Source organism: Helianthus annuus, chromosome 8 (genome assembly GCF_002127325.2).
Source record: "Helianthus annuus cultivar XRQ/B chromosome 8, HanXRQr2.0-SUNRISE, whole genome shotgun sequence".
NCBI lineage: Eukaryota > Viridiplantae > Streptophyta > Magnoliopsida > Asterales > Asteraceae > Helianthus > Helianthus annuus.
Genome location: NC_035440.2, coordinates 42882309 through 42897276, shown reverse-complemented (window position 1 = coordinate 42897276; position 14968 = coordinate 42882309). Strand labels below are relative to the sequence as shown.

General features: G+C 35.5%; 2 protein-coding genes across 6 annotated transcripts; both read left to right on the top strand.

Annotated features, from left to right (window-relative positions):
* The first annotated feature begins 264 nt into the window (after positions 1-264).
* Positions 265-2989, top strand: LOC110872766 (F-box/FBD/LRR-repeat protein At1g13570-like). Of its 3 annotated transcripts, none has more exons than XM_022121643.2 (4): positions 265-2113; positions 2180-2290; positions 2515-2545; positions 2672-2989. In XM_022121643.2, exons 1-4 carry the CDS (start codon positions 1466-1468, stop codon positions 2905-2907), a joined length of 1026 nt encoding a protein of 341 aa, XP_021977335.1. In that variant the 5' UTR covers positions 265-1465; the 3' UTR covers positions 2908-2989. The 3 variants fall into 3 exon arrangements, with proteins under 3 accessions (XP_021977335.1, XP_021977336.1, XP_021977334.1); XM_022121644.2 differs by having other exon boundaries at positions 271-2113; positions 2387-2545; positions 2672-2841; XM_022121642.2 differs by having other exon boundaries at positions 280-2113; positions 2387-2545; positions 2635-2989.
* Positions 2990-5115: 2126 nt separating this feature from the next.
* On the top strand, positions 5116-7543 carry LOC110872765 (F-box/FBD/LRR-repeat protein At1g13570). 3 transcript variants are annotated; one of them, XM_022121641.2, is made up of 5 exons: positions 5116-5207; positions 5841-6496; positions 6563-6670; positions 6775-6933; positions 7024-7543. In XM_022121641.2, exons 2-5 carry the CDS (start codon positions 5867-5869, stop codon positions 7324-7326), a joined length of 1200 nt encoding a protein of 399 aa, XP_021977333.1. In that variant the 5' UTR covers positions 5116-5207; positions 5841-5866; the 3' UTR covers positions 7327-7543. The 3 variants fall into 3 exon arrangements, with proteins under 3 accessions (XP_021977333.1, XP_021977330.1, XP_021977332.1); XM_022121638.2 differs by having other exon boundaries at positions 5116-5260; XM_022121640.2 differs by having other exon boundaries at positions 5125-5260; positions 5825-6496.
* Positions 7544-14968: the final 7425 nt, after the last annotated feature.

Below are 14968 nucleotides of genomic sequence, written 5' to 3'. Positions count from 1 at the left end.
TTATTACCCTAACAATTAAACTAGGAAACCCGCTTTCACCTTGTTTATGCATCATTTCCCTTTCATTTCTCATTATTTACATCGGCGAATATGATCGACCTCCGTTCCACAATAAGGGATTCAAGTTCGAGTGCTACTCTCTGGGCCATCTATCTTTATCCTTCGTCACGTCCGCCAAATTTATTTGTGTTTGTTTGTTTTCGTGAACCGTTCGCGAACACGCTCTAATGAACGAACACGAACATAAAACCTCATTCGGTAAGTGTTCATGAACCGTTCGCGAACATATTTATTTCTTTAACGAACAAACATGAGAAGTGTTTGTTACTTTGTTCCATACATGAAATGATGAAATTGAAATGCGTAATCTTAAGATTTCGGCTATTTATTGCCCGATGGAAAAACGATTAACTGGTTACCATGAAAAAAAACCGGTAATTCTCATTTCTCATCACTTAGGCCTTGGGCCCTAACATCTTTTTAAAGTGGGCTGATATAGCCCGCTAGATTGGGGATAGAAATAAACAACGGGTCGGTTACTTTTTTTTTGACCCATCCAGCGAGCGTATTCTCACCGCTGCTCTTCATCACCAAATTAGGTTTTTTTTTTTTACCGTCAGTGGCTGCTGCTGTTGAACGTTTTCTGTCATCGTCACTCGTCAGTCGCTTTTACCGGTTATTGTTCTTCTTCGAATCTTCCCCACCACTTCCGCCTCTGTTTTTCATTCATATTTACTCCTTTGCTCTGTAAATAGAATTGATTATGTTTTGAGTGAAATAAAATTGAAATAGGACCACATAATTCTTATGCATGTTGATGTATGTTTATATATGATGAATGTCTTGTCTGGAGTTTCATTTGCTGTTGTTGTTGATTATTATTTGAATACTGATGCTGTTGTTGTTTATAAAACTAACCATTGGTATTCAACACGAGATGCAGCAAATCACCAAATTGACATTCTTTTAAAGCTTAAGGGCCCATTTCGACTCGTATCTATTTATTCTCAAACCCGTTCTGACCAGAACCAAAATGACCAATTTTTAAAACGAACCGTCCAGACATGTTACCCAGGCCTGACTCGACCTGTTCGTTTTGCCATGTATAGTCAAACTCTTTATCATTTGAAAATTATAGTTGTTGTGCATGGTATTAAACTGATTATATGATTGCCTGTAAGTTGATCATAAGCAAAAGTAGATTATGAGCATAAGAACTGATATAGTGTTCAGTAGATTATTACTTTCAAACATCAATGAGCATAAGAGAAGTATAGCCACACCAGTGTATGTACTTTTACTTTTTCTTCGAATTGTTGGGTTACTATGCTCTACATTTCCCAAATGTTATATTTGGCTTACTTTCTCTCCTCCTGGCGTGGTCAACAAAGTTAATCTAATTATCTTTTATTGACCTTTACAGTAACTACTTTTTGCAGTATTGGTCCAACAAAAACATCCTGAGATGAAATCTAAACGTTTGTCGAAACCTAAACGTTTGTCTAAAGCGAAACGTGTGGCCAAAGCTAAACGATTGTCTTTGGATATAATTACCACACTTCCTCAACCCATAATAGAAACTATCCTATGTCTTTTATCAATTAAAGAGGCAGCAAGGACAAGTATCCTCTCGAGGGAATGGCGGTACAAATGGACTAAAATTCCTAAACTTGATTTTTCTCACCCATATGGATGTCAAATAATACCCGAGACAAGTAAACTTATACATGCTATACACCAAGTTATGTCATTGCGACAGGGTCCAATACACGAGGTCACCCTTTTTATAAATGATTTTGACCGCTTTGGAAAAACCGGTTTCCCCTCTTGTGAACTTGATCAAATAATACGTCATCTGTCGAAGAACCATCCTGTCAAGAAGTTAAGACTTGATTTTGATGCAACTGGTAATGATTGTTATAATTTACCCATCTCCGTCTTCTCATTGCATCACTTAACGGACCTATATCTCGGTTGTTGTGGTTTTGACCATCAACCGGTATTCAATGAAATTCGTGGCCTTACAAGCTTATGCTTGGATCTTATAAGGATCTCTATAAAAACACTTCTGCATCTTTTATCTACTTCTCCATCACTTAAGAGGTTTAGTCTGGTAAGTAAGTTCTTACTCATTCTCTAGGGCTTTCGGAACTTATCTGAATATTGTAAGTTGCTGCAGCTTATGTTCAAAGACCATGTTGTGGGGCGGGATGAAAAATCCACCATGACTGAGCTATTTGAGTGTTTACCTGTAATTGAACATCTGACTATTTGGAGTGAGATCAGTCCGGTAATTTTTATCCACCTTAATATATCTGAAAGATTATTATTCATTTTTTTTTAACTTTGGTTGTTGATAATTGTTTTGGTCCGTATATGGTTCAAGTGGTTTGTTCCAGACTTGGTTCCACGGGACCTTCCAACCTCACTAATCCACCTTAAATACTTTCGTTTCGAACAAATGTCTTTTCATGACGGCTATGCATTGACTTTTCTTGCTGTTTTGATCAAAAGCTCCCCGAACTTGGAGAAAATAGAGCTAGAGGTAAATATTATAGGCCTGGTTGTATACCTTTTGTTTTTTATTCACATGCCAAAATACATTGACACAAAAAATAACGACTCTTCCTGTAGATTGATGATCCTGATCTATATGAAAAATACCATTCAGATGTTTGGTTGGAGCATCTGTCAAATGTTTGGTTGGAGCATCTGATTGAACTGAAGATTAGAGATTTTAGCAACTTGGAGCCTGAGTTAGAGTTTGTGAAGCTTATCTTGGCCAAGTCTCCCAAGCTGAAGAAGGTGAGCATAAAATGCGTTGTTAAAAAGGATCAAGAGCCGGGGATGTTAAAAACTCTCTTGCGCACCCCACGCGTGTCTGCTGTAGAAATTGATGTTGTTTAGATCACTCAAGTTTCTTTAGAATTAAGGTTAAGATTTATGATTGTAATCTCGTGTTTTTGTATTTCTACATATTTTTCTATAACCTTTTCTAAAGCGGCCTAATAACCGAAGCTTATGTACAATCATACATAGAAATGGTGGTTACTTCTTTGGCTTGGTTATTTGATTGTAGTTCATGTTTTGTGTGACAACAATTAAAAAGCATGAACCACTAGATAAACCAAAAACTGACCAATAGGTTTACAAAAAGAAAAAAAAATATAACACCTCACATCTTGCGTTTGGGCATTAGTTGGATGTTCAAAATGTCCTTTAATCAGATCAATATTATTCTAGTTTTTTTCTTTTTAAAACTTGTGTTTATAGGTGATACTTGAACCTTCACATATGTCATGGACCAACTAATAAGAGTATTTAAATCGGGTTATGTTAATAGGTGATACTTGAACCATATGGTAGTGGGTATGTTTACTTGTTTAGTGCAATCGTTTTATAATAGTTGATGTCACAAAGTTAACAGTTTCCGTTAATGGTAAGATCATCTTCAACTTTTGTTGTTTATAAGATCAACTATTGTTATCCTAAGAACACATGATCCAACAAATCACCAAATTGACATTATTTGTATAAGGGCCCATTTCGACCCACTCACCCACATCTATTTGTGCCCAAACTCGCTCTAACTCAAGCCATAAAACGACCATGTTTCTTAACTTTTTGATCATCATCAGTTGAAACACTTTGGTGATAGACGAGGCCCAATGGAAATCTTTATTAAAAAGACACATGAAACCTTGCTAATTTTCACATCATTCATTCTCATTATCTATCTAGTGGAGTTGTGTGTTGATATAATCTAATATTCATCGGGAAGGATCGATGGTTTAAGAAGTTAAATATGCCAAAGGTGATGTTGTAAACCACATCTATGTTAATATAGTGGTAGTAACTAGTTTGTTGAAAGTGGTGTTTGTTCTCAGGATAAAAATGGCCATGGTATCAAATGAGTTTGAAAATATAGGCTCGTTTTGTAAATGGTCACTCAAATCTAAAACAGGAGGTCAAAAAGAGTTGAAATGGGTGGTCTAGGAATATTTGGCTCCCCCAAACTGGTTTCCACTTATGTGAACATGGGAGTTGGGAAACCGTATAAACAAATATATAATCGTTCCGAAAGTATCAATGTTCGGTTGGAATCGACGTGGTACCCATATTGTTGGGACGGTATTTGTTTGTTTCGTCATGGTACGGACACGGTACGACACTCATTATAATTTACAACACACAAAAAAAAAATACTATATTGCAAATACAACTCTGTTTTCAATGAAATTTATACTGAAACCATAAAAACGAAGTTGTATCGATTTGGCTAGTCATGTGAAAGAACAAAAAATCAATTATATTTGAACCATTTGAATTTTTATTGAAACGTAGATGCAAATAAACATGTCGCAACAATATATTCATAGATTTACAAAACACTGCATTATATTATTACAATAACAAAAAGAGTAAAGGACATCGGTATATAAAAAAACTAAATGTGAGGTATCTTTGATAAAATGTATGTGTATACTCCAATTACTTGTACATTACTACTTACAACTTGGTTTAGAATAAAAATTATATCGAGATGCAGATAAAAATAAGCACATCTTAATAAAACATCAAATCTTAAAAGTAATAAGAGAAAAACAAAATATATTTGATTATTAATTATAATAATAAGATAATAAAAAGTTTAAAAAGTTTTAGGATACTACTATTCACGTTCCACACTTCCACTCATTTCCACTCATTGTATACAACTAGCACATTGCCCCGGCACATTGAGATGGGAGACCTACACATGTAGAGAACCAAAAATTGCGTACAATATTTATACAAATTTCTTGTACTAAATTGACATTATCAGACACTTTAGGGCACTTTACATACCAACCTCATCGAGATATAAAATTTAAAGTATATAACATGTAGCCTTGCAGGACATCTGCTGATAACATTATACAAAATACCCATTCGACAGCATGTAATCATCATTATGAAAAATCCAGTTGAACAACTAATATTTGTATGAAACAAAAATCAATGAAAAAAACCGATTTGGGCCTTGGGCTTTGGGTTATCATTCATTTTGGGCCTTGGGCTTTGGGTTCTAACATCTTTTGTAACTGGGCTGATATAGCCAGCTAGAATGGGGGAAGACATAACTCACAAGTGAGGGGTGGTTACTTTTTTTTCTGAGGGTATTCTCACCGCTGCTGTTCATTCACCAGATTAGGGTTTTCTTACCGGTCAGTCGCTGCTCTGTTGATCACACTTTTGTCGTCGTCAATCGCTTTTACCGGTTATTGTTCTTCTTCCCCATCATTTCCGTCCCTTTTTCCATTGATAATTTGCTCTGTATATCGAACGGATTATGTTTTGAGTGAAATGAAGTTGAAATAGGACCACATATTTGTTATGCATGTTTATATATGATGTATGTGTTGTCTGGCGTTGTTGATGATTATTTGAATTTGATTTTGTTGTTTATAAAATTTACTATTAGCAAATCACCAAATTGACATTATCTAAAAGGGCCCATTTCGACCTATATCTACTTATGCCCAGAGTCGAAATGACATTTTTTTTAAAACGATCCGCTCTAATCCAAACCCGCCTGTTTTGCCATGTATAGTTACTCTTTATCATTTGAAAATCATTGTTGTTGTGCTTGGTATTATACTAAATATATATATATATATATATATATATATAAATGAGCATATGAAAATCAATGTATATACTTTTACTTTTTCTTTGAATTGTTGGGTTACTCTTCTCTACGTTTTTCTAAATGTTCTATTTGCCTTACTTTCTTTGTTAGTGTGGTTGGTAAACAAAGTTTATCTGAAATTGACCTTCACAGTGACTACTTTTTGCAGTATCGATCCAACAAAAACACCCTGAGATGAAATCTAAACGTTTATCGAAATCTGAACGGTTGTCTAAAGCTAAACGATTGTCTTTGGATAAAATCACCGCACTTCCTCTAACTATAATAGAAACCATCCTATGTCTTATACCAATTAAAGAGGCAGCTAGGACAAGTATCCTCTCAAGGGAATGGAGGTACAGATGGACCAGCATTCCTAAACTTGATTTTTCTGATGGCCGATATGGAAGGCAAATAATGGAGACAAGTAAACTTATACGTGCTATACACCAAGTTCTGTCATTGCGACATGATCCGGTACACGAGTTCTCCCTTTATATAGATGATGTTGACCGCTTTGGAAAAACTGGTTTCCCCTCTCGTGAACTTAATCAAATAATACGTCATTTGTCGAAGAACCATCCTGTCAAGAAGTTAAGACTTTATTTTGATGCATCTGGTGATAGTTTTTATAATTTACCCTCCTCCGTCTTCTCATTGCGTCACTTAACGGAACTATATCTCGGTTATTGTCGTCTTGGCCATCAATCCAAATTTAATGGATTTCGTGGCCTTACAAGCTTATCATTGGATTATGTAAGGATCTCTAGAAAAACGCTTCTACATCTTTTATCTACTTCTCCATCACTTAAGAGGTTTACTCTGGTAAGTATGTTCTTACTCATTCTTTTGGGCACCCGAAACTTATCTGAATATAGTAAGTTGTTGCAGCTTATGCTCGAACAAGATATTCTGGGGCGTGAAAAATCCACCATGATTGAGCTATTTGAGCGTTTACCTGTGATTGAACATCTGACTGTTTTGGGTGAGATCAGTCCGGTAATATTTATCCACCTTTATATGACTGAATGATTTTTATTTATTATTTATTTTTCTTTTAGTTTCGGAAGTTGATAATTGTTTTGGCCTATATATGGTTCAAGTGGTTTGTTCCAGACTTGGTGCCACAGGAGCTTCCAACCTCACTAATCCACCTTAAATACTTTTGTTTCACACAAATGTCTTTTCATGACGGCTTTGGATTGACTTTTCTTGCTGTTTTGATCAAAAACTCCCCTAACTTGGAGAAAATTGATCTAGAGGTAAATTAGTGGAGGTCTGATTTTGTCCTATTTGTTTTTATTCTCACGCCAACATACATTGACACAAAAAAATAACGACTCTTCCTGCAGATTGATACAGACAGTTTTATTTGCGAATGGATACGTTACCCTGAGCATTATGAAAAATATCATTCAGATGTTTGGTTGGAGCATTTGTCAGATGTTTGGTTGGAGCATCTAAATGAATTGAAGATTGAATATATTAGCAACTTGGAGCCTGAGATGGACTTTTTGAAGTTTATCTTGGCCAGGTCACCCAAGCTGAAGAAGGTGAGCATAAGAAGTGAGGTTAAGAAGGATCAAGAGTCGGGGATGTTAAAAACGCTCTTGCGTGCCCCACGTGCTTCCGCAGTAGAAATTGATGTTGTTTAGATCACTCAAGTTTCTCAAGAATTAAGGTTAAGATTTATGATTGTAAGCTAGAGTTTTTGTATAGCTACTTCTATTTCCACAACTTTTTTTCTGAAAGACTGAAACTGCTAATTTGTGTATGAATTGTGATCATGATCGTGTGGCTGAACTTTTGTTTAGTGTGGTATTTACATAAACTGAAGTAGCTGCTTACCAGAGTTGACATATTTCTTGCTTATTTATCGTTTTGATGAGTAACACTTGATCTGCCATTATGGATTCGTGGTTCTTTAATCACCAGCTGCTATGTTCGGAGTGTGAATTTGTAGATGTATGTAATGGTTTGGTTCAGTTTTCCGTTAATATAGCGTTTCGGCTAACCGCTTCTGTTCAGCTTTGCTAATTTGGTTTTGTAGATGTATGTAACCATAGGTGAACCGAAAATCGGTTATAAAAAAAAAAGATAATATTAAACAAACCATTGTTCACCATTTCTTTCGTTATTTCGGTTTGACTATGTATTTTTTGGTTATGCTTTGGTTAATTTGTTTTTATGATTATGTCATTTTTCGGTTATTGTTTGGTTAATTTGTTATCTGACTACCGTTTTAACATAAACAGATTGAGCCGTGTCCTTTTTTGTCAACTTTTTTTAGGTCATAATTATATTAGTTAATCAGAGGAGTCATTTATCTTCTTTAGTGGTGTAAACAAGGTAAATCCGGCTCGTTTAACTTACGATTGTTCAAGCTCAAGATTTGGTGATTTCAAGCAATAATTTAAAGCTCCAGCTTGATTTAAGCTCGTCTATGCTTAAACTTGTTTAAGCTCGGCTCGATTTGAGCTTTTAGGAAGCCAATTTCGAGTAGCTCATGAGTAGTTTGACTCGTTTACATTCTTAACCGAAGTTGCTCTTAATATTAACCGTCTTTTAGGTCATATCTTTGCTTTATAAACATGATTTATTCGTTAAACACATATTTAACACATTAATATATAATTTAGGTTATTAATTTAAGATTATATTGCATTGCATTGTTAGAAAACTCGATTTGTTAGTTATCTGTATTATATAATAAAAATCTAAAACAAATTAAAATACAATAAAACTGAACAATAACATTCTTTTATGAAAAACTAAAAATAAATCAATAAATCAATTTTTCGCTCAAAATTTGTTTATTTGGAAATAGAGATGCTCTTATACATTTATTTTGGGTTTAGATGTGAAATTGCTAAATGTACCTCCTTTCTTTTGTTTTTACTAGTTATATCTTCCTCTGAAGTTTTAAAACAAATACAATCAAACATTTTATTTATATTTTTTAAAGTTTCATTTACTTTAAGTTTCTAAACAATAAAAAAATAATAATAATAATTAACTATACCGATTAAATTCTTATCAATTATTATTCATGTATAGAACTACTAGGTTAGTTACCCGTGTATTACACGGGTTGAATACAAAACAAAATATGAAATAAAAAAAAGTGTGTACAACACGACATTAGGCCAAATGTAAGAGCCAAAAATAGCTTATATTTTTTTAAAATTAAACCAATAACGATAGTAATAATAACAAAAGAGTACATCCCACCTCTAATTAATTAGAGGAATAGCTTATTGAACCAAGATTTGACATAACGTTGACGTGAAAGCATAGAACGTAAATTCAAGTTAAAATGGAGATATACTATAATCAAGTTTGTAGTTGTTGAGGTATAATATGTGGGGTTGTAACCAATGCAAGCAATGGATCATAAACCATTACTCTTGCAGCCTCAAGTCAAGACTCACATTAAAGCTTCTTAACATGGTTGGAATGTGTGAGTATCCAAGCAATGCAATTTCAATGCAGTCTAGTATTTCTGTCAATTCTACGTCACTGTATATATAATATATATATATATATATATATATATATATATATATATTATATATATATATAGGGAGCCGCTAGAATGAGAACCACCCCGAGTTGTAAGAACCGCGAGAACTACACCCCACGGAGCGCCGTTCGCCATGATTTTTTTTTACAAGTAGATGTGTATATTATAAACACAGCCGTAAAAAATCATGGCGAACGACGCTCCGTGGGGTGTAGTTTTTTACACCACAAGTTTGGTGAAAAAAAAAGAAAAAAGAAAAAAAATTAAAAAACACCAAACTTGTGGTGTAAAAAACTACACCCCACGGAGCGCCGTTCGCCATGATTTTTTACGGCTGTGTTTATAATACACACATCTACTTGTAAAAAAAAATCATGGCGAACGGCGCTCCGTGGGGTGTAGTTCTCGCGGTTCTTACAACTCGGGGTGGTTCTCATTCTAGCAGCCCCCATATATATAGGGAGCCGCTAGAATGAGAACCACCCCGAGTTGTAAGAACCGCGAGAACTACACCCCACGGAGCGCCGTTCGCCATGATTTTTTTTTTACAAGTAGATGTGTGTATTATAAACACAGCCGTAAAAAATCATGGCGAACGGCGCTCCGTGGGGTGTAGTTTTTTACACCACAAGTTTGGTGAAAAAAAAAAGAAAAAAGAAAAAAAATTAAAAAACACCAAACTTGTGGTGTAAAAAACTACACCCCACGGAGCGCCGTTCGCCATGATTTTTTACGGCTGTGTTTATAATACACACATCTACTTGTAAAAAAAAATCATGGCGAACGGCGCTCCGTAGGGTGTAGTTCTCGCGGTTCTTACAACTCGGGGTGGTTCTCATTCTAGCAGCCCCCTATATATATATATATCAGCAACTATTATGATTTAAAATGAGTTTTTAAATATTAAAATAAGTGCTATATGTTCACTTACAGAAGTGACGAAAAAGTAACACTGTTACGCCCTAAAACGTTTAACCTTAAAAAAGACGCAGCGGAAATACGAGTCTTAAAATTTCTTACTTTATAACTGTTCTAACATACTTGAAAACCGATTTATACGACTTCTATACTATGTACATCGTTCATCCTTAGTTAAAGTAACATTTATAACATATGAATACAACCCACGTGACAACTTTTCCGTACAGTCCATGATCTTCAACTCGATCCTCATGCTCTTCTTCCTCATGATGAATATAATGATCCGAATAGCCTGCGGTCACCATATACAACTAACACATTAGTAAATGATGGCATCATACAAAATTTATGAATATATAATAACGATCGTAGCATTCTATCTGTGTGTTCTACTCCATCAAGATGCTCTTCCGAGTTCGTTCTTTACACCGGGCCTCCAATCGCTGAGAGCCCCACGCTTACCTTCCTGCACATTCATTTCAGTCTCATAGATAACTCAGTTAGTACCATCAATACTCGTAAATACTAAAACCATACATACCTTCATCCGAATCTCACTCTTTCGGAAAAACATTCGGTTAATTAACACGCATGCGTCTTATCTAACCCAACTCCTTAAAAGATGAAAATCCTAATTAATACATGCATACCTACATACCCACGTACTTAATTCATTACCCCGCCAACTCGCTTACATACCCCGATCCCATATGCACATCACAAACACTTTCATAATATCTATCGGATATGTTTCGATTCTTAAAAATGAATCTCATACTCATCCGTAACTTACCAAGCCATTTGGTAGGGTTAAAGAACATTATAAAAACTTAACAAGGCTTGGAATGATTCCACGGGGTCCGAATTCGAAGGAAAAACAAGGAAATCCACAAAATTAATATTTGCATCTGACCTCCACCGTAAGCTACGGTGACTACCGTAGCTTACGGTGGTCATCAAATGGCTTACGGCAGTCATACACTGCCTTATGGCAGAAAACAGGTTCAGCACCCACCGTAACTTACGGTGGGCACCGTAAGCTACGGTGGTGCCCAGTTCAGCTCCCCAAATTGATGCTAAAACTCACATAACTTATTCGTTTTGCATCCGTTTCACACGAAACCTGTTCCTAACATCCGTAAAACGATTCCTTACGTATTAGACTAAAATTCCTTTCCCGGGTCCCTATTCATTACCCGTATTATTACCGTTAGCTTACTTATTCTTATTTATTCGACCCGTTTGGTCCCACAAACTACCTTCAACTATCTATATCAATACTTATCTTAATGCTTTCAATTATTTCATATCGTACATAGCTTCCCTTCATTTACAAACAAGAAATCCTTATGTATACTAAGAAGCGAGTCGGAAATCACTTACCTCATAGACTCCATGCTTCTTACTTGATGTACCACTTCCCTTGTCTTGCTAACTCCGAAGGTATAAGTCCACATTTCCGAGGGCCTATCCTTCATTAACATTTACATACACATGAATGTTAATCCACAAGCCAATGGTAATTAATCACATCAACAATCGGCTTTCATGTCATGTTGACTTCCGAGCATTCAATATCAACACACGTACTTGTGATCCTATCCACCTAACCTTTTCACATTTAGACTAATCGTTGCAACATGGTCCTAGCATTAATGCTTTCGATTAAGATTCTACATGTCATCCCTCACAACACATTCCTTTCATGTTTACCAAACTAATGAATCACATAATATGTATCATTTACAACAACAAGGTTCATGGACCTCTAAGACGCCATCTTTTACCAATTACATGACTATTATAATTGAAAACATGAAATTCACTCAAGACACCTTCCTTTTTGCATATTTACTAACACTAACACAACCAACTCATTATGCTAGGAATTTACACTCTTCACGGACACAATGTCATCTATTACTACTAGTTAAGCATTTCATCGAACACTTGGTGTGCATACAACCTACTATGCATAGTTTACAACTAGTTTAGGCATAGTTATCTCCTTCTAAATTCCAATCATTAAAAGAGTGCTCAAAATCACATTCCATTCATCGAATTAACCCTAGACTAACATCTCATAACCTATTTCAAGTTAGGAACAAGTACATCAAACAAGAATTGGACATGGGTAGAACCCCCATGTCGCCACTTTCATTCATAATTGTGGGTTTCACTTTAAATCATCAAATTACTTGAACCTGTTCATAACACATGATCTAAATGGTGATTCTAACACCTCTACATGCACAATTTCATACAATTTCATAGTTTGATCATAACCCAATTCATACAAACATCATCAAATCCAAAATTACAACTTACCATGTGTTTGTTAGGGCTAGATGATCGTGTATTTGGTTCCATGCACAAGATTAAATCTTGAATTCCACTCTGATTCTGTGATTTAGGGTTTGAGAGGGCTCCCCCTCTTTTTCTTCTCCTCTGCTCGCACACACACCTACGCCCAGAATGGGCTTTTGTGATTTTAATTTTTTGTTTTATAATTTTACCTTTCTCCTTGCCCATTTTCAACCCCTCATGTTTGTCCCTTGTTCATACTTATCCCAACTTCATATCCTTATTTGTTTTAAACAAAGCATTTAACTAGGTTTAATAACCTAGTTATTACATTTCCTTCTTATAGATGTAGTAACATTCTAGCAACTAAATAGTTCGAGTTTTGGGGTGTTACACCTTGTATTAGCCACTAAAGCATAAACGGGTATAACTTTAATCATTTAGTACTTCTAACCACACACACACTTAACTACGGTAAATAACCTAGTTATTCATTTCGTGCTAAGTCATATAAGAACACATGGCAATTATAAACATTCGGTTTTTGGGATGTTACAAATCTACCCCCCTTAAAGAAGGTTTCGTCCCCGAAACCTTCCTCGTTCCTTCTTTTACCTTTCTAACGTACTAATTTAAAGGGGCACATTAGGACATACTTCATTCGGGGTTCTTGCAAAGGTCTTAACCATGAATAATTATGATCGTACGCATTGTGATCTCCTTAGATTAGTAATTAACCTTCATAATCACACGCGAATCAGGGTCTGATCCAGAGCTCTTATTAGTGTCTTTCATTTTATATTGCCAGTTTCTAGTACATACCATCACTTAACATTTCATTCGGTGAACCTTTTTCCAAGTGCATACAATTATCACCCGTATAGACCTAAGGTCATAACTCGTCTCTAGCTTCCTACTTAGCCATATTACGTTCATAGATTTACTATCCGGGATAATTCGATTCATTTCATACTACTCATACTTACATATCACATGTCTTCACGCAATCCTACATACATGCATACCTTCGTACGTACTCACTTACGTACATAAAACTAGCTTTCCTACTATAAACGTACCCACGGTCATACATACCTTACTTACATAACTTTTTACATACGTGTACAGATGCATACAAACGTACATACTTGCTTATCTACTAAGGTGCATACCTATATGCTCATGAAAAGCTTTACAATTCATCGAGTGTCACACCGGGGTGCGTTACGGATCACTCGGAAATGCAACACAAGACAAAATCAGAGAATCGGGCTAGATAACCCGTCGGCTACGGCCTCTAGAAAAGTCCCTTTTTTTGCAGCTCCGTTTCGTCGTTCGAGCGCACTAAAACGCGCGTAACTTTTGACCCGTTTACCCGTTTAACCTCCCGTTTCTTCCTACACACTTGTAAATTCACATTTCATTATATAAACTTAAAATCCCACATCCGGATTAAGGAAATTCTCAACTTACATGCATTCGGCTTATTATGACCTTCTAATTATTTGACCCGTTCGTGCATTTATCAACATAAGCTGTTTAATTGACCTCAATCTCATAAGAATTTAGTAATTTCATTGACGTCTACCATGAAGATTAATTTCTCTGATATCTAGCATTCTCTTAACCCATTTTCCGCTCAAAAACTCATTTTGACCCGTAATGGGTATTTACGCATTGAAAGGTCTATGGCTTACAAAGACCATACTTCCCACTTCCATACTTGTCTAAAACATTACATTGATCGAACAACTTGGTTCTAAACCACTTTTACTATTGTTTGCCCAAAATACCCATCAAGGGCATTTTGGTCAACTTTAATTCAATCATTTACAATGAAAGACTTCATCACATATATGACCTTAAACATCATGTTAAATTTTATTTAAACAGTATATTGCTTACTCGTACTAAGAGGTGATTACAGGAATCACTTACCTTATGCGTCCCTGCTCGTATCCGATTCCTTGCCTTTTCTTGACCCGTTATCCTTTCATGCTTGAGTCCGTCATGACGTGATTCCTATACTTTCATCTCATCGAAACCACGCTCTTATTAGCATACTCATTTGTACATATAGCAATCACATCATTCGCATAATTCATACTTAACTTTCCTTAGTCAAAGGCAACATCATATTACATTAATCTCATGTAATTAAAGATTGAATAACGTTCGTCAATTTAACATTAATTCATCCAATTATTCTTTCTCATCCTCTTATTCCGGGTTCGGTTTAAGTTTCGTAAGAATCCGGTGTACTTGTTCCTGCATCACATACCAACCTCAAACGCATAATTAGTAACGTTAAAATTCTACGTATCTAAATCATGCACACGTACATGTTTACATGTATACATATGCGTCTACATACGTACATGTCCTCCTATATTTCTACATACCTGCATATACTCATACGTACCTTCTTCTATACCAACCCCATATCTACATTCGCGCATGCATTACTACTTCTCTACATACATTCATATATATATACCTACGTATCTTCGCATACGCATAATACACATCTACATACATACATACCTTTA